An 18,666-nucleotide genomic window follows, 5' to 3' on the forward strand; every position below is an offset into this window, starting at 1 on the left:
AACAGAGATCTAAAGAGCCCTGGGGAAAGCCACCTCCTGCCCCCGAGTCCTTCCCTGATGCAGACTTGCTGGACAACCAGGTGCGTGAACACGCAGGTACAGGCGCAGACCCTTCTTCCTTCCCTCCTCCTCCATACCTTTCACAACCATTTGCTGAGTGTCACTGTGCCAAACCCTGAGGCTAAAACTAATCAAGACTTGGTTCTTCTGTACACTTAAAAGTGGTTAAAATGGTCCATTTTATGTTATGTATATTTTACTACAACTTAAAATAAATTTGAAAAAAAAATTAAAAGACTGTTCTTGCCATCAAGGGTCCCAACGTCCAGAGAGGGAGGACATGCACAAAACACAATTTCAGTCTAAGTTCTCACTAACAGCATTGATAGGTTCTTGAAAACTGTGACTTTAAACGAAATGACTATAAGGAAACCAACTTTACCATAAGCTAATGGATAGAAACAGGAGTTAAGATTCTATCGCTTATTTCTAGTCATAAAAATACCATCAAACCTTACTACATAAAGCAGTAAACATCAAAGCCAAAACACTTCTAATATTAAACATTGAAATAAGTGTGAGCTCTACATACACTTAAGAAAGATTAATTTAAATGAGTAAGTTATTTATTCACCCAATGATTCCAGTTCAGGATTGCAGGTGGCCGCAGCCTGTCCTGACAGCTCAGGGTTCAAGGTGGGAACCAGCCCTGGCCAGGACACCATCCTATTACAGGGCACACTCATTTACACAGCGAGACTCACTCACACTGGGACCAAGTGGACGTGCCGGGTCACCTAACCTGCACAGCTGTGGAAAGTGGGAGGAAACCAGAACACCCAGAGAAGACCCATGCAGACCTGGGGAGAACACTCAGACCACACACACACAGCGGCCAGAGCCAGAAATCAACTTTCTTTCCCCCTCATCAACTTTATAACAAAACCTCGTCATTCAAGGGCCTGCTATATAGGAGGTCACAGGTGGTAAAACAGGGCAAGCCAGAGAATGCAGAGCCCATGTGGGTCAACAGAAACTATGTCTTACTCAGCGACTCATCTGCTCACCTCGTCCTTTCTCCCCCAGCAAAGCTGCTCTGGACACAAGGCTCCTGGCACACTGCCAACCAGGCCTTCGTGCCCAGATGTGGAAATCTCACCTCTCCAGTGTTGACATTCCACAGCACTCACCCCTTATCCATCCTTCCACAGATGCGTTTTTTTGTTTGTTTGTTTGTTTTGAGGTAGGGTCTCACTCTGTCACCCAGGCTGGAGTGTGGTGGCACGATCATGGCTCACTGTAGACTCCACCTCCACAGGCTCAATCGATCCTCCCACCTCAGCCTCCCAAGTAGCTGAGACTACAGGTGCCACCACACCTGGCTAATTTGTGTTTTATTTTTTTTTTTTTTAGAGATGGGGTTTCATCATGTGGCTCAAGCTGGTCTCAAACTCCTGGGCTCAAGCCCTCTGCCCTCCTGGGCCTCCCAAAGTGCAGGGATTACAGGCGTGAACCACTGTGCCCAGCCCTTCTCCATACACACTTTCAATAACTTGTTGTAAAATTTCTTAGTATTTACTCACTAAAGTGCCTGAATATCTTCCAAAACAAGACATTTTTATTCTCCCAATTTTTTATTTATTAAAAAAAAATAGGGCTGGGCGCCGTGGCTCACACCTGTAGTCCCAACACTTTGGGAGGCTGTGGTGGGTGGATCACCTCAGGTCAGGAGTTTGAAACCAGCCGGGCAACATGGTGAAACCCTGTCTCTACTAAAAATACAAAAAAAAAAAGCCAGGTGTGGTGGCACATGCCTTTAATCCCAGCTACTTGGGAGGCTGAGGCACGAGAATCGCTTGAACCCGGGAGGCAGAGGTGCTGTGAGCCCAGATCACGCCATTGCACTCCAGCCTGGGCGACAGAGCGAAACTCTGTCTCGAAAATATAAATAAATAATAACTATTTTTAAATTCAACCATAATCTCATCATCTGAACACACTTAACTCCAGCGGTCAAATGCTCAGACCAAAAGCCATGGTATTATCTATGACTCCCCCGTGTCTCTCACACCCTCTTCCAGTTCATCAGGAAATCCTGTCAATTCTACCTTCAAAATATGCCCTGAATCTCCCCGTTTCTCACACCTCCACCACTACCACCCCAATATGAGTCATATTATCTCCCCGCAAAACTACTGCAGCAGTCTGCTGTAGCTGGACCATCCCGCCCCCTGCCATCTCTACACAGTGACCAGAGTTGTCCTTTTTAAATGTAAGATCATGTTACACCTCTCTGAAAAACCCTCCAGTGGCTCCCACTTCACTCAGAATAATGATCTCCCCTCCCATGAATCCTTGACCTCTGCTGTGCCTGTCCCCCGACTCACTCAGCCTCAGCGACAACAGTCTCCCTGCTGTCCTGCGTTATATCCCAAGCCTACTTTGGTCTCAGGACCTTGCCATTGGCTGTACTCTCTGCCTGATACATTCTTTCTCTAGATATGCACATGGATAATTTACCCACCTCCCTCAAGTCCTTGTTGGAATACCTTTTTTTCCTTCTTTTTTTCTTTTTTTTTTTTTTTTTTTTTTTTTTTGAGACAGGGTCTCACTCTGTCACCCTGGCTGATGTGCAGTGGTGCAGTCAGCTCACTGCAGCCTCAACCTCCCAGGCTCAAGAGATCCTCACACCTCAGCCTCCCAAGTGGCTGGAACTACAGGTATGGGCTGCCACACCTGGATAATTTTTGTATTTTCTGTAAAGATAGGGTTTTCCCATGTTGCCCAGACCAATCTCGAACTCCTAATTCCTGGAATCAAATGATCTGCCCACCTCAGCCACCCAAAGTGCTGGGACTATAGGCATGAGCCACGGTGCCCACCAGAATATCATCTTCTAATTAAAATTCCAACTGTCCCACATTCCTTACACTGATCATCTTTTTTTTTAATAGCACGTATTTTGGAATATTCTAACACATTAACTGATTTACTCATGTGTTGTATTTATCGTTTATTCTCTGTCTCTACCACACTAGAATGTTAACTCCACTGGAACAGGTATTTTTACCTGTATCCCAAGCCCATGGAATAGTGTCTGGCAGATAGTGGGCACCCAATAAATAGTTGTTGAATGAACTAAGTGATGAGACAGCAAAGTTCAACTCCCAAAGCTACGCTCCCAGGTGCCAGGGGCCCTGCTTCTCTGGGCTCCAAACCTGTGGTGGAGAACATCAGGAACTTCCCCCTAAGAAGTTCAACAAAGCCTTCTTAGATTAGTATTCCTTCTGTGACAACATGTCTCACCACATATATTGGAAACTTTTTTCAAGGTGACTTAGATACAGATACTGAACAGACTGAAACCAGTGAATAATTCCATCTTGGTTGACAATTGGTTAGGACAAGTTCACATGCCCAGATGTCACTGAACCACAAGATCCTAGTCACTGACAACTATTTCCTAACATTCTCCCCACAAGGAAGCATTACAGTATAAGTATTGTTTATAGCAATCCCAGGCTTTGGGTCATAAAAAGTTGTTCTCTTTTCTTTTTCACAGGAACATTGATTGTCCTATACCTGTTATCCGGCTTTCTAAGTAACACACACATACTGGGATTGATTGGGTGGGAAGGCCACTTGACGCTATAGGTGCACTAGGCACAGATCGAGGTAGCTACTCGGCTGACATCCCTAGTGGCCCAGTCTCTGCTATCCCCAGACTTCCTCTAGTAATGGACCCTTCCCACCCTCCCTAGCCATAAGACCTATGCTTGGCCAACCAGAGGTCTTCCCTGGGACTTTCCTAAGTGGTGTTGGCAGGAAAGAGCCTCCTTCCACACAGGTTGTTAAGAAGAAGGATATAAAACAGAAGAGCCCATTAAAATAAGAAATCCACTAATGAATTAGTGAGTAAATGAATGAATGAAGGAATGAATGTTTAAAACAAAGTGAATACAGTCATGAATTGCTTAACAACATGGATATTCTCTAAGAAATGCATCATTAGGCAATTTCGTCATTGTGCCAACATCATAGTGTGCATTACCCAAACATAGTTGGTATAGCCTACTACACACTTAGGCTATATGGTATAGGTCTATTATTCTTAGGCTACAAACCTGTAGAGCATGTTACTGTACTGAATACTGTAGGCAGTTGTAACACAATGGTAAGTGTTTGTGTATCCAAACATAGAAAAGGAAGAGTAAAAATGCCATATAAACGATTAAAAAAAAAGTACAGCTGTGTAAGGTACTTACCTTGAATGGAGCTTGCAGGATGGGAAGTTGCTCTGGGTAGGGCAGTGAGTGAATGAGTGGCATGTGAATGTGAAGGACATTACACTCCTGTAGACTTTATAAACACTGCACACAGGCTGAGCGTGGTGGCTCACACCTGTAATCCCAGCACTTTGGGAGGCCGAGGCAGGCAGATCACGAGATCAGGAAATTGAGACCATCCTGGCTAACATGGTGAAACCCCGTCTCTACTAAAAATACAAAAAATTAGCAGGGCGTGGTGGCAGATGCCTGTAGTCCCAGCTACTCGGGAGGCTGAGGCAGGAGAATGGCGTGAACCCGGAGGCAGAGCTTGCAGTGAGCCGAGATCACACCACTGCACTCCAGCCTGGGCAGCAGAGCGAGACGCCCTCTCGAACAAAAAAAAATAAAAAATAAAATGAAAATAAACACTGCACACTTAGGCTATACTAAATTTATGGAAATATTTTTCTTCCATAATAAATTAACCTTATCTTACTATAACTATTTTACTTTATAAATTTTTAAATTAGAAACATTAAATTTGGTCAGGCGCAGTGGCTCATGCCTATAATCCCAACAATTTGGGAGGCCGAGGCAGATGGATCACCCAAGGTCAGGAGTTCGAGACCAGTCTGACCAACATAGTATGACCCCCTCTCTACTAAAAATACAAAAATTAGCTGGGCATGGTGTTGCATGCCTCTAATCTCAGCTACTCTGGAGGCTGAGACAGGAGAATTGCTTGAACCCAGGAGGTGGAAGTTGCAGTGTTGACCCGAGATCATATCATTGCACTCCAGCCTGGGCAAAAGAGTGAAACTCTGTCTGAAAAAATAAATAAATAAATTTTATTTATTTAATTTAATTTTTTTTGGGGGGGGGTACGGAGTCTTGCTCTGTCACCCAGGCTGGAGTGCAGTGATGCAATTTCGGCTCACTGCAAGCTCCTCTCCCGGGTTCATGCCATTCTCCTGCCTCAGCCTCCCAAGTAGCTGGGATTACAGGCACCAGCCACCACGCCCAGCTAATTTTTTGTATTTTTAGTAGAGACAGGGTTTCAGCATGTTGGCCAGGATGGTCTCAATCTCCTGGCCTTGTGATCTGCCCGCCTCGGCCTCCCAAAGTGCTAGGATTACAGGAGTGAGCCACTGCGCCCGGCCTAAATTAAAAAATGTTAACCTTTTGACCTTTTGTAATAACACTTAGCTTAAAACACAAACACATTGTACAGTAGTACAAAAATACTTTCTTTGTATTGTTATTCTGTAAGTTTTATTGTATTTCTAAAATTTTTTTTTTTTACTTAAACTTTTTTATTAAAAACTAAGACACAAACACATACATTAGCCTAGACCTACACAGGGTAGGATCATTGTCACTGTCTTCCACCTCCACATCTTGTTCCACTGGAAGATCTTCAGGGGCAATAACATGCATGGAGCTGCCATCTGCTATGATAAAAATGCCGCCTTCTGGAATACTTCCTGAAGGACCTGCCTGAAGCTATTTCAGAACAAACTTATTTTTCGTAAATAGAAGGAGTACAGTCTTAAATAACAATGAAAACTATAGTATAGTAAATGCATAAACCAGTAATATAGTCATTTATCATTACCAAGTATTATGTACTATGCATAACTGTAAGTGTTACACTTTTGTCATGACTAGCAGTGCAGCAGGTTTGTGTATACCAGCATCATCAGCACAAACATGTGAGTAATGTATTGTGCTATGACTTTATGGCATCTACGAAGTCACTCGCCAATAGGAATTTTTCAGCTCCATTATAATCTTATGGAACCACTGTCATATATGCAATCTGTCATTGACAAGAAGTCATTATACAGCATATGACTGTATATTTAATTAGAAGAAAAAACATGAATTTGGGAATCAGAAAAATCTCAGTTCTGACTCTCAGTCTTACCACTTAATGTCTTTCAGTCTTGAGGAAAGAAATGTTACTCCTCTCAATACCTCATAAGGTCATTGTGAGAAAAAGACCTAACACAAACTGGCCTACGTACACGGGTCCTTCCCCTTAACACACTGGATTAACAACTGTGACTCAAAGCCATTTATAGCCTTCTTGACATTGGGAAACATAGACATTAGATTCTCATTGATCAATCTGCAACTAGATGATTTGTGGATAAAGTATATGACTAAAAAGATATTTTTACCAAAACTACTGCATTTGAAATAAGCTTTCAGAAATATTTTCATACTTTTAAGGTATAAGGATTTTGGCAAATGAATGTGAAACTTCACATCAGTTTCATTGATTTTATGTGTTGTGAAACACTTGGCTCCACTCTATATATAACATACAAAGAAATAAGATATGCCGAGACTTAGTTATTCTATACACCAATAATAAAGAAATGTTAGAGTTTTCTGCTGAATAAGAATTTGATAAAATTTTTAAAATTGTGTTCCTTGGCCAGGTGCAGTGGCACATGCCTGTAAACCAGCATTTTAGGAGGTCAAGGTGGGCAGATCACCTGAGGTCAGGCGTTCAGACCAGCCTGGCCAACATGGTGAAATCCTGTCTCTACCAAAAATGCAAAAAAATTAGCTGGGTATGGTGGCACACCCTCATGCCTCAGCCTCCCGAGTAGCCCTGTAATCCCAGCTACTCGGGAGGCTGAGGCACGAGAATTGTTTGAGCCCAGGAAGCAGAGATTGCCATGAGCTGAGATCGCACCACTGCACTCCAGCCTGGGCAACAGAGTGAAACTCCATCTCAAAAGGAAAAAAAAGAAGTGTTCCTTTTAAAATTTTGTTCCTTTATTTTATAAATTTCGGAACAATAGATTTGAATGAAAAAATAAGTTATTTTTCTTTTGTTATTTATTTTCATCAACATTTAAGATGAAAGCTCATTAGCACTCCAAAAAAAAAAAAAGAGAATCAGAAGAAATAATAGAAATGTCCATCAGTTTAAAGTTTGGTTAAATAAATGACAGTAAATCTATAAAATGAAACACCGGGCAGTGGTTAAAGTGATTATGTGAATCTAATTCTATTGGCATTGTAGTGTATCTCCAATGAAGGGGACAAAGTAGCATATGTGATACTGACCTATTGATGTAAAATTATAGACTGTGTTTCTCTGCTTTGTTCTCCCATAACCTTTAGTCCTTCCTCTCTCTTAGCACTCAAAACCCTTTACTGTTACTCCTGAGTTAATATTTAATGTCTCCTAGACTATAAGTTCCATGAGAGCAGGAATTTTATCTTTAGCCCCAGCACCTAGACCAGTGTCTGACACTGAATAAATAAAAGTCAATACAGAATTATTGAATGAGTGGCAAGTCTAAGGAACTCAACTTGTCCTGGATGTTTCCTGATTCCTTTTCAAACTGCTGGCAAATCATCCATCTGATTATCTGTTCTGGAAGTTTGCCTAGGACTAACATCAAGCCTGAGGAACTTTCCATTTTCTATCTGTGAGTGTTTGCATCCTTATTCATTTTGATTTTCAGTTTGCACAGCCTCTCTTGTTAAATTGTCAGCTTCAAAGACAGGGACCACGTTTAGTTTGTTCTTTTTTTTTTTTTTCCATATGATACCCAGGAAAATGTTCTCCTTAAAGTGGAGGTCTGTTCAGTGATTAATTGATTTGGCAAGTACAGCCTCCTAAGAGAATAAATTATCAGTTGGGGTTATTATAATTTAATGACAATCACAAACACTCCCTTTCACAGGCCAGGCACTGTGGTTGGAGCTGTATGTCAATTAACTCCTTGATATGAAACCAACTAAGTGTCCATTGACCAATAAGTGGATAAAGAAAATGTGGTAGAAATACACCATGGAATACCACTCAGCCATTTAAAAAAAAAATGAAATAATGTCTTTTGCAGCAGCTTGGATGGAACTGGAGGCCATTATTCCAAGTTAAGTAACTCAGGAATGGAAAACCAAATATCGCATGTTCTCACTTATAAGTGGGAGCTGAGCTATGAGGACACAAAGACATACAGAATGATATAATGGACTTTAGAGGCTGGGGATGGGGGAGGTTGGGAAGGGGGTGAGGGATAAAAGACTACATATTGGGTGTAGTGTATACTGCTTAGGTGACAGGTGCACTAAAAAAGTCAGAATTTACCACTGTAGAATCCATCCGTGTAACCAAAAACCACTTGTACCCCAAAATATATTGAAATTAAAATATATATATATATATATATTTAAAAAGCATCTCCTTAATTCACAAATTCCTCTGAGGGTAGTACCACAAGTCCCATTTTACAGATGAGGCCCCTGAGGCTTCAGCAAGTCTCAGGGACTCACCACAGTCACCCATCTAGTAAGGAAAGAAACAAAGACTGGAATTTTTCCTAACTCCCAGGTCCATGTTCTTAATCACCTGTGACAATCCCCTCTCATATATCCAGCAGCTGATGAAGTCTTTCCCTCAGGAAACCAACTGGAGGTAGATATGTGATGTCCATCTCATATGCAATATGGTGAATCAGGAGGAGCTATGAAAGGACGACTCACTAAGTTACTCTCCCAAATGTTTGTGTTTGTTTAGACAGTGACCGTCATGACCACTAGGGAAGATAGTTTTCTGATTCTGCTTCCCTCGCCTCCTGGACAAAAGCAGAGCAGAGAAGCAGCATAAACCGTGGTTGGGGGCCTAAGAATGATCCCCAACTCTCCACTGCAAACCACCAGGGTCAGGAAGCCTCCGGATAATGCCCTCTCCCTCTTGTTTCGCTTTTTAAGTAGGTAAGCTGCACAGAGCAAAGCACTGTTGCGTATTTCTGGACAGCTTATTTCTCTTGCAGAGGAAGACTCATATACACAACTGAAAGGCATTAACATGGGAGAAGATTTGAGGGATTAGAAGGGTGGTGAAGGCGTGGTTGTCCAAAATCCCCCTCTGAGGAGAGATGATTGATATCTGGCTGTCATTCCAAGAAGCTTCTGGTTGACAAATACTGTCTGGTATTTCCTTGCTGATTTCTTACCCTCACACCGCAAGCCCTGATCACTGTGGTCCACTGTGCAAATGCAAATTACCTGAATCAGGCTGCTGGTGACTCACCAACTCCCCTTTAAAGCAACATCAGGTTCAACGCAGTGACAGCTCAGCGTAGAAGCCATGGCTCGCAGACACTGCTTCTCCTACTGGTTACTGGTCTGCTGGTTGGCGGTAACTGTGGCAGAAGGTAAGGGTTTTGCTTTTATTCTACTGTGGGTCCACTAATTAATAAGTTGTAGGAAAAGACAAAATTGGCTCCATGATTATACATTCCCATAAACTGGAAATATTTACCTCACCTTCCATCAGCCTGTGTGGTTAAAGAGAAGGAGGTTGGATTTTGTCACCTGAAGACCTTGGTCCTCGTCTCGGCAATAGCCCTGTGACTTTAGACATGCTTAACATCTCTGAGTATCAGACTCTCATATGTGAAGTGACATTATTAATAATATCCATTGTTATGGGGTTTGCAAGGACCAAATGAGCTATCATCCGTGAAAAACTCTCTAAGCTAAAAACGCTGTACAAATACTAGTTATTACGGTTACAAAGCTAACAATTCCACTTTGAATTATAGCACCGTCCACTTTCTATCTCCAGCAGCATAGTAATTTGCACATGGTGGGTATTTAGTCTTTGTTCATTGCTTAATTAATCACATCTATTGAGCTGCATTTTGGTGCCACAGAGGTGGACACAGGTTTCTTTCTTTAGGATTATATTAGATTCAATTTCTCAACTGTTCCTATTCTGTTTCTTTGTTCCCACTGCAAAATGTGTCCTGAGCCTTAGAATTGTTTTGCAAACCCCTAGGGAAAGAAAAGAAGAGGCTGGAGAAGGGACGAAAAGAGGGAAATACAAGGGGAGGAAATCTTGGGGAGCCTAGATTTAACCTTTTTTCAGTTTATTTTAATTCCAAAACTAGATGCTGTTTTGGGAAAATGGACCTAGGAGTCAAACAGAGCCCTTCGCCCCTTTCACGTGTCTTGGGGAGGGGGCTTTGCAGGGGCTCAGCCAAACCCTGCTCATCCCCAGACAGATTCCCTGTTACCATCCCTCAGAGCTCACAATAGACAGGAGAGGGGGAGAGACATCAGAGCTGGTCATGGAATACACAGAAACCCCGTGATGCAACCTCTGCACATACTCTGGCAATCAGGGGGCAGAGTATAGATTATGAACAAAACCTGCCCCCCATATCCCAAGACAAGGTCCCCAAGCCTCACCTGCTAAAAGTGACATCTAAAAGAAGCATCATAAAACAAAACTAGCCACCTGCCATTTTCTCTGCAAAAAGTGAACCACTCTTCAGGAGGCTTTGTAAACACATAGCTAAACAAGTTATAATGAGATTAGAGATTTATTTTATTCACATCTTAAAAACACCCACTGAGGCTGGGTGCAGTGGGCTCACACCTGTAATCCCAGCACTTTGGGAGGCCGAGGAGGGCAGATCACCTGAGGTCGGGAGTTCGAGACCAGCCTGACCAACATGGAGAAATCCCATCTCTACTAAAAACACAAAATTAGCCAGATGTGGTGGCACATGCCTGTAATCCCAGCTACTCGGGAGACTGAGGCAGGAGAATTGCTTGAACCCGGGAGGTGGAGGTTGTGGTGAGCAGAGATCATGCCATTGCACTCCAGCTTGGGGAACAAGAGTGAAACTCTGTCTCAAAAAACAAAACACCCGTTGCACCCATTGAAACATCAGATTTGATTTCTGAATTTGACTCACGTTTCCCTACAATCCCTCGAAGTCCTTCAAATGTAGCTTCATTCTATCCCAGCAGCCCTGCTTCCAGTCCATCGCTCACTCACGCACACCCTGGGTCTGCCAAGCAAGGTCATGTGTGGCTCTCCAAACTCACCCTCTTCTCACTGCTGCACAGCAGCAACCACAGCTGCTCCCTCCTCTTGCTTTCACCTGTTTGTTGCAATTCTGCTTTAAGGCACAACATTTAAATGCCACTATGATTTTGCCTTTACAAAATCTTTGTTAAGATGTAATCATTTAAAAATTGCAATTTCTCTTTCTGACACCTTTGACTTCTTACAGCTATTTGTGCATCACCTACGGCACGTACGGCATCTGCTTTGTACTGCAGATCCCCGGCTTCACAGCATCTGCCCACTCCTTGAGCTCAGGCTTTTAATCTTAATCATCTCTGCATTTGCCACAGCCCCTAATGTGGTAACCTGTACCTTGTTGAAACGACTTGACTCACAGGGTAGAATTGAAAGAGGCCTGTCTGATACTTTCTAGGCTCTGATATTTTGTCTGTGAAATCAGAGATTTGACCAAGATAGTCATTCTCTGAGTCTACAAAATAAATTGAGTTTTGCAGTTATTGTGAGTAAATCCATCATAGAACTTATTTTTCTTTCTGACTCAAGTCTGAAAGCACATGAGAATTTTTCTAAGACTCCATGAGCCATGTAAGGGAAGAACTGCACACTTAAACTTCAAGTAGAAAGCTGACTTCTCTTAAAATCAGTGTAGTTCACTGCAAGCCAGCTTTGTCTGCCCAAATAACCACAGAGTATAGGTAATTATAAAAAAAAAATTATTTCATCATTACCTTTTTTTTAAAAAGTACTTGTTTTTAAAGTAGTTGTTGGTATGCTATGAATTTCATGTCTAGACTATAATAAACCACCTTAAAACTGATATTCAAATTCCAAGCAATATTTTGCTTTGTTTCTTCTATTATACTCTATTTTTTTGTTTGTTTGTTTGTTTGAGACGGAGTCTCCCTCTGTTGCCCAGGCTGGAGTGTGTACAGTGGCACCATCTCAGTTCACTGCAACCTCCACCTCCTGGGTTCAAATGATTCTCGTGACTCAGCCTCCGGAGTAGCTGGGATTACAAGTGTCCGCCACCATGCCCGGCTACTTTTTGTACTTTTAGTAGAGATGAGGTTTCACCATGTTGGCCAAGCTGGTCTTGAACTCCTGACCTTAAGTGATCTGCCTGGCTTGGCCTCTCAAAGTGCTGGGATTAAAAGTGTGAGCCTCCACGCCTGGCCATTTTTTAATATAAATTATTATTACAGATTTTCTGGGACTGAAATTAAATACTCACTGAACTCCACAAAAATATACAGAGAGGAACATTTAAGGTCAGCCTGACCATTTAATTCATCAAGTATTTACTGAGTACCACTATAAGCCAGGGACTATTCTAGGCGCTGGAGACACAGATAGTAACCAAGAGTCAACAGTCCCTGTCATTGGGGAGGTCCTATTCTAATAACATGTGTCCCCAATAGCCCTATCTTTAATGCACAAATGTTATGGGCCTAAGAAAATGGGGCTCAGGCTAACAGAATGTTTCTATAACATTCGAGATTAGTAACTGTAGCTAACACTTATTAAGTGCAGACTGTACATTCAGCAATGTTCTCAGCACTTTATATATTTTGTTTCCGATAACACTCACAAAGGGATGATGAGATAGGTAGTATTATTTTCTTCATTTTACAAAGGAGGAAAATGAGACTCAGAGAGGTTAAGGAATCTATCTGTGTTCACCTAGTTATTAAATGGCAGAGCTCAGGGAGCCTGGCTCTAGAGCCTATCCTTTTAAACACTTTGCTGTTCTGCCTCTCAAAATGTTTTTAATCTGCGTTTAAATATTTGACCTACTTTGGTCTTATTAAGCTTGCAGAAGAGCTCTCATCTTTGACATCCAGTGCCTTTGAGAGCATGTCAGTATGTTACATAAGGGGAAATATTTGCTTATTATTCAACACACTACTCCTGAGAAGTAGGAACTTGGTAACTTTGCAGTTATAGAAACTGGGATTTCTCTCAATCAATTCAATTGTACTGGAGATGCTGTGCTAGGGACGAGGAGGCAGCAGTCTACAAGACGGTCACGTAGATCTTTCAGTGGAGTAGACATGTAACCACTGAATAATAATCACACAGCTGAAGAGTATGATGAAAGTGGACTCACAGGGCACTACGAAAGCATGTTGCAAAGGGTTTTAACCAAGCTTCTGGGTAGGAAAGGCCTCCCTGACAAAAAAGAGAGAGAGAGAGACTTGAAATTGAATAGGAGTCAGCCAGGCAAAGAGTACAGGAAATGCTGCTCTAGGCATCTGCAACCACCTTTTCAGAAGCCCAGGACAATTGATGACTTTTGCCAAAGTAGGTTTTGGAGAGTGGAGGAGGCAGGGTTAGAGTCCAACGGATTAAATAGGGGGAGAAGCAGAATCAGTAGGTGTACAGACTTTAAAGAGAGAGGAGGAGGAACCAAAGAAGTTCATGGCAGATTACCTCAGCTTTCTCTCTGGAATATGAAGCTGATAAAGCAACTTAGAGAGGTAGAGAACGTTTCAAAGCAAATTCTTCAGATGAATGAAGAATGAAAATTTTGAGGGAAATCTGAGGAGATAGCAAAGGGTTAGAAGATAAGGAACAGAGAAGAACAAAGATAAAATAATGAGCAGTGTTAGATCAGCTGACATCAGAGACCATAAATGGCATCAACCCACTTTCTCAGATGTGTGGCCGTAACTTTGTAAGATGTGACAGGTTCCCACACCAATCACTATTACTCCCACATTTTAGGACACTTGTGCTAGCTAACTGGTGACCCAATAGAATCACCATAGGTCTAGTTTGTTTGGAAGAATGTGGTTTTATGTGGTCCTGCCCACATTCCTGGGTAAGTGATTGAAGCAAGCTTATACCTTGATCTTACACCCTTGAAAATTCCCAGAAAAAGAGAGCACTGAACACTACTGGACATCCCAGAGTCAGAGAAAACCTGCCTTGCCGGCTCTGAAACCCCATTGTTAGAGGAGGATTTAGAGAGTAGCTTCAGGTTTCTAGAAATGAGATGAGCACAAGAGGCGAGTGGGTGGGTAGTTTTTAACAGCTGGAGCATAGTTAACCTAGTGGCAAAGCTCAAGGCCTCCTTAAGCCTGAGCTGACAGCAAAATGTCAAGATGGGGCTTAAAACAGAGGCCAGCTGGGCCGGGCGCGGTGGCTCAGGCCTGTAATCCCAGCACTTTGGGAGGCTGAGGCGGGCGGATCACGAGGTCAGAAGATCAAGACCATCCTGGCTAACATGGTGAAACCCCGTCTCTACTAAAAATATAAATAAAAAAAGAAAAAAATTAGCCGGACGTGGCGGCACGCACCTGTAGTCCCAGCTACTCGGGAGGCTGAGGCAGGAGAATGGCATGAACCCAGGAGGTGGAGCTTGCAGTGAGCCGATCGCGCCACTGCACTCCAGGCTGGGCGACAGAGAGAGACTCCATCTCAAAAAAAGAAAAAAAAAAAATTCAAAGGCTAATTTCTCTCCTAGCGACTGGATTCTTGGCAGAATGTCTTCCTGTAAGGTTCAGAACTTACCAGAAAAAAAGCGACTAGTGTGGGATTTGGTCATTTTCTGTAAAGTGTCTCAATCTAGTTTCAGTTACTCAGTTACAGAATTTCAATGTACCCTGAGTAGCTGTGGGAGAAGGGGTTGGCATTTTGTTCGAGGAACAGACACCCATTCAAGCTAGCTTTACGAACAAGTAGAGCTGGAGGTGGATTATTATAAGGATATCTCCAAGAAACTTAAGAATAGCTAGGGCTCCCTGAAAAGCCAAAAACTGGCCGGCCATGGTGGCTCACGACTATAATCCCAGCACTTTGAGAGGTCCGAGGCAAGTGGATCACTTGAGGTCAGGAGTTCGAGACCAGCCTGGCCAACATGGCTCAACCCCATCTCTACTAAAAATACAAAAATTAGCTGGGTGTGGTGGTGGGCGCCTGTAATCCCAGCTACTCAAGATGCTGGCACAGGAGAATCGCTTGAATCCAGGAGGTGGAGGCTGCAGTGAGCCGAGATCGCACCACTGCACTCAAGCCTGGGCAACAGATGGAGACTCCGTCAAAAAAAAAAAAAAAAAAAAAAACCACCAAGGCGGCTGCTCCCAACATCACTCTGTTACCACAAGGCCTCTGGACTCTTCTGTCCCAGAGGCCTTCCCTATTTTGTTCCTTCTATGTGCAGACTGGCTTCTCTGCATTCTCAACATTCCGAAGGCCAAAACCTGACACTCCAGCCCCTGCCCTACACCTTCTACTGACGTCTTCCACTGTAACTCAATTCTCAAGTGAGAATCTGATTGGTCACTGACCAGCCAATGAATGAGTTGAGTGTCAATCAGTGGTCCAATCAGCCATAACCAGAAGGTGTATAGGACTGGCAACTGACATTTCCAGGGTTCATGGGTGAAACAGAATATGTAGAAGGGACTACGGACATAGGCAAATAACAAGCATATCCAATACAGCCAAGAAACCTGAATTAAACTGTCCCAAAGGAGAGGGGAATCTAGTCCTTGGGGGGAGGCGGTAAGTGCCTCAGCACTCTCAACTTCCTGTGAGAAGTTCTTCTTTTTTTGAGACAGAGTTTGGCTCTTGTTGTCCAGGCTGGAGTGCAATGGCATGATATCAGCTCACAGCAACCTCCGCCTCCCAGGTTCAAGCAGTTCTCCTGCCTCAGCCTCCCAAGTAGCTGGGATTACAGGCATGTGCCATCGTGCCTGGCTAATTTTTGTACTTTTAGTAGAGACGGGGTTTCTCCATTTTGGTCAGGCTGGTCTCGAACTCCTGACCTCAGGTGATCTACGCATGTAAGCCTCCCAAAGTGCTGGGATTACAGGGGAAGTTCATTTTATCATCATTCACACGGGCAACCCTTTCCAGGCAGTATATGTAAGCCTCTAAGGGAGTGAAGGAACAATTTTCTAAGGAAAAGATTACTTTTTCATAGCCAATTTGATTCAATGATACAGTCAAGGAAGACTATGACACTTGAGTTTGATCCAAATTTCTTCTGAAAAGATAAATGCATCCTGGTTCTCAGTGCTCTTTCTCCTGCTGCTTGTAGATGGCCCCTCCCTTCCCCTAGGAAATTATTTCACTGCTTGGGCAGTTGAAGCAGAACTTTTGGATTAATGGCCTTTGGGGGCAGTTGTTTTGATTTTCTTAACATTAAGTTCCTTTTTTCTACTGAATTTTCTTTATTTAGTTGTAATTTACATGCAATAAAATCCTTTTTTTTTTTTTTTGAGATGGAGTCTCACTCTATCACCCAGGCTGGAGTGCAATGGCACAATCTCGGCTCACTGCAAGCTCTGCCTCCCGGGTTCACGCCATTCTCTTGCCTCAGCCTCCCCAGTAACTGGGACTACAGGCACCCACCGCCACGCCTGGCTAATTTTTTTGTATTTTTAGGAGAGACAGGGTTTCACCATGTTAACCAGGATGGTCTCGATCTCCTGACCTCGTGATCTGCCTGCCTGAGCCTCCCAAAGTGCTGGAATTACAGGCCTGAGCCACCACACCCGGCCAAAATTCATACATTTTAAAAGTACAGCTTGATCACATTTTACATATGGCTACATATAAACATGTGTATGTGTACAAACATATGTATGTACACATATATGTGTGTTTATATACAAATTATATATGTGTGTGTACACCTGTGTGTATACATATAGATATATAGATAACCATATCTATGTAACAACCACCCAGATCAAGATATAAAACATTTCTAAAGAGTTCCCTGGCTACACTTTCTGCTAAAAAATACCTATCCTTGCCCTAAGCTGAATTATTATTTTGACCTTTTTTTAAACTATAGATTAATTTTGCTTGCTCTTGAACTTCATATAAAGGGAGTTGTACAGTATGTACACTTTTGTGTCTAACTTGTATCGCTCAACATTCAAGGGATGTATCCACGTTGTAGGTATTAGTAGTTCTTCCTTTTCACTGCTGAGTACTATTTCATTGTATGAATATACACAGTTTCTTCATGCATTCCTCTGTTGATGGACACTTAGATTGTTTCCATTTAGGTTATTATGAATAATGCTACTGTGAACACCCCTGAACGAGTCTTTTTTTTTTTTTTTTTTTTTTTTTTTTTTAGACGGAGTCTCGCTCTGCCACCCAGGCTGGAGTGCAGTGGCCGGATCTCAGCTCACTGCAAGCTCCGCCTCCCGGGTTCACGCCATTCTCCTGCCTCAGCCTCCCAAGTAGCTGGGACTACAGGCGCCCGCCACCTCGCCCGGCTAGTTTTTTGTATTTTTTAGTAGAGACGGGGTTTCACCGTGTCAGCCAGGATGGTCTCGATCTCCTGACCTCGTGATCCGCCCATCTCGGCCTCCCAAAGTGCTGGGATTACAGGCTTGAGCCACCGCGCCCGGCCACGAGTCTTTTTATGGACATAAACATTCATTTCTCCTGGGTAAATTCCCCACAGTGGAAATGCTGGGTCATCAGGTGTGTCTGTGTTTCATTTCATTGAACGTTGGCAGTTCTTTCAAATATACATTGAGATTTCTCTAATTCTCTCTTCCCATCTTTCTCCTCTGCCACCACTCTAAACCACCCTTCTGCTTCTGTTACCAGACCTGTTTCCTGACTTGCGTTTTCCTCTCCACAGGACAAGAAGAGGTATTTACCCCTCCTGGAGACTCACAAAATAACGCAAACCCTACCGACTGCCAGATCTTTACACTCACCCCTCCACCCGCCACGAGGAGTCCGGTCACAAGGGTCCAGCCCATCACAAAGACACCTAGGTGTCCCTTCCATTTTTTTCCACGAAGGCCCAGAATCTATTTTAGGTTTCCAAACAGACCTTTCCTGCCTTCAAGGTGTAACCACCGTTTTCCGTTCCAGCCATTTTATTGGCCACACCGTCGCCTTACTCCTTATAGATATTTCCCCAGAAGAAGACTCCAGAGGGGAAGCTCATCTGAGGAAAGCTGAGAGGGAAGAGAAACCCAAACATACTGAAGCAAAAAAAAGTCAATCCTTCAGAAAAAGCAGCAAAAAGATTTCTGTTTTATCTTTCCAAACTAACTATTGGTTCTGAAGATTAAATATCCTAAACACCACTGACTAGAAACTGTTCTCTTTGTCAGCAGTGAAGATATTGGATCACAGTTTATTGATGTTTGCAAAATTGGACAATAACCACGTTATTTTTATCCTCAACTTCTTATGGTCACAGGATATTTATGCGAATAAAATCTTAAAATGGGTAGCTCTAGTAATTCCTATCCATACTGAGATGCTGAAAGAATCCATCTCCTCCTCTAAATTAAACAGCATTTAAATAAATTGAGATCATTATAAACCACATGAAGACACTGATGACACCGTTTTTATACTCATTGGAAAAAGTACAGAGCAAGGTGCAATGACAAAGTAAACTTTAAAAAAAAATTATAAAGCTTAAAGCAATTAAAAAGTTATGGAGAGTCTGACTGTAGATAATACTTTAAAGATATAAACTTGACTTGTCTAACCCAAATAATTATTATTATTATTTTCTTGGAGATAGAGTTTCACTCTTGTTGCCCAGGCTGG

At 42.7% G+C, this 18,666-nt stretch overlaps 1 protein-coding gene across 1 annotated transcript; it reads left to right on the forward strand.

Moving 5' to 3' along the window:
- The first annotated feature begins 8,756 nt into the window (after nucleotides 1–8,756).
- Nucleotides 8,757–18,338, forward strand: ODAPH (odontogenesis associated phosphoprotein). The gene is given in 4 exon segments (XM_050790034.1): nucleotides 8,757–9,454; nucleotides 9,845–9,888; nucleotides 17,735–18,110; nucleotides 18,113–18,338. Coding segments are annotated over 4 exon segments (531 nt in total). The 5' UTR covers nucleotides 8,757–9,387; the 3' UTR covers nucleotides 18,157–18,338.
- The last annotated feature ends 328 nt before the right edge of the window (nucleotides 18,339–18,666 follow it).

This window comes from Macaca thibetana, chromosome 5, assembly GCF_024542745.1.
Source record: "Macaca thibetana thibetana isolate TM-01 chromosome 5, ASM2454274v1, whole genome shotgun sequence".
NCBI lineage: Eukaryota > Metazoa > Chordata > Mammalia > Primates > Cercopithecidae > Macaca > Macaca thibetana.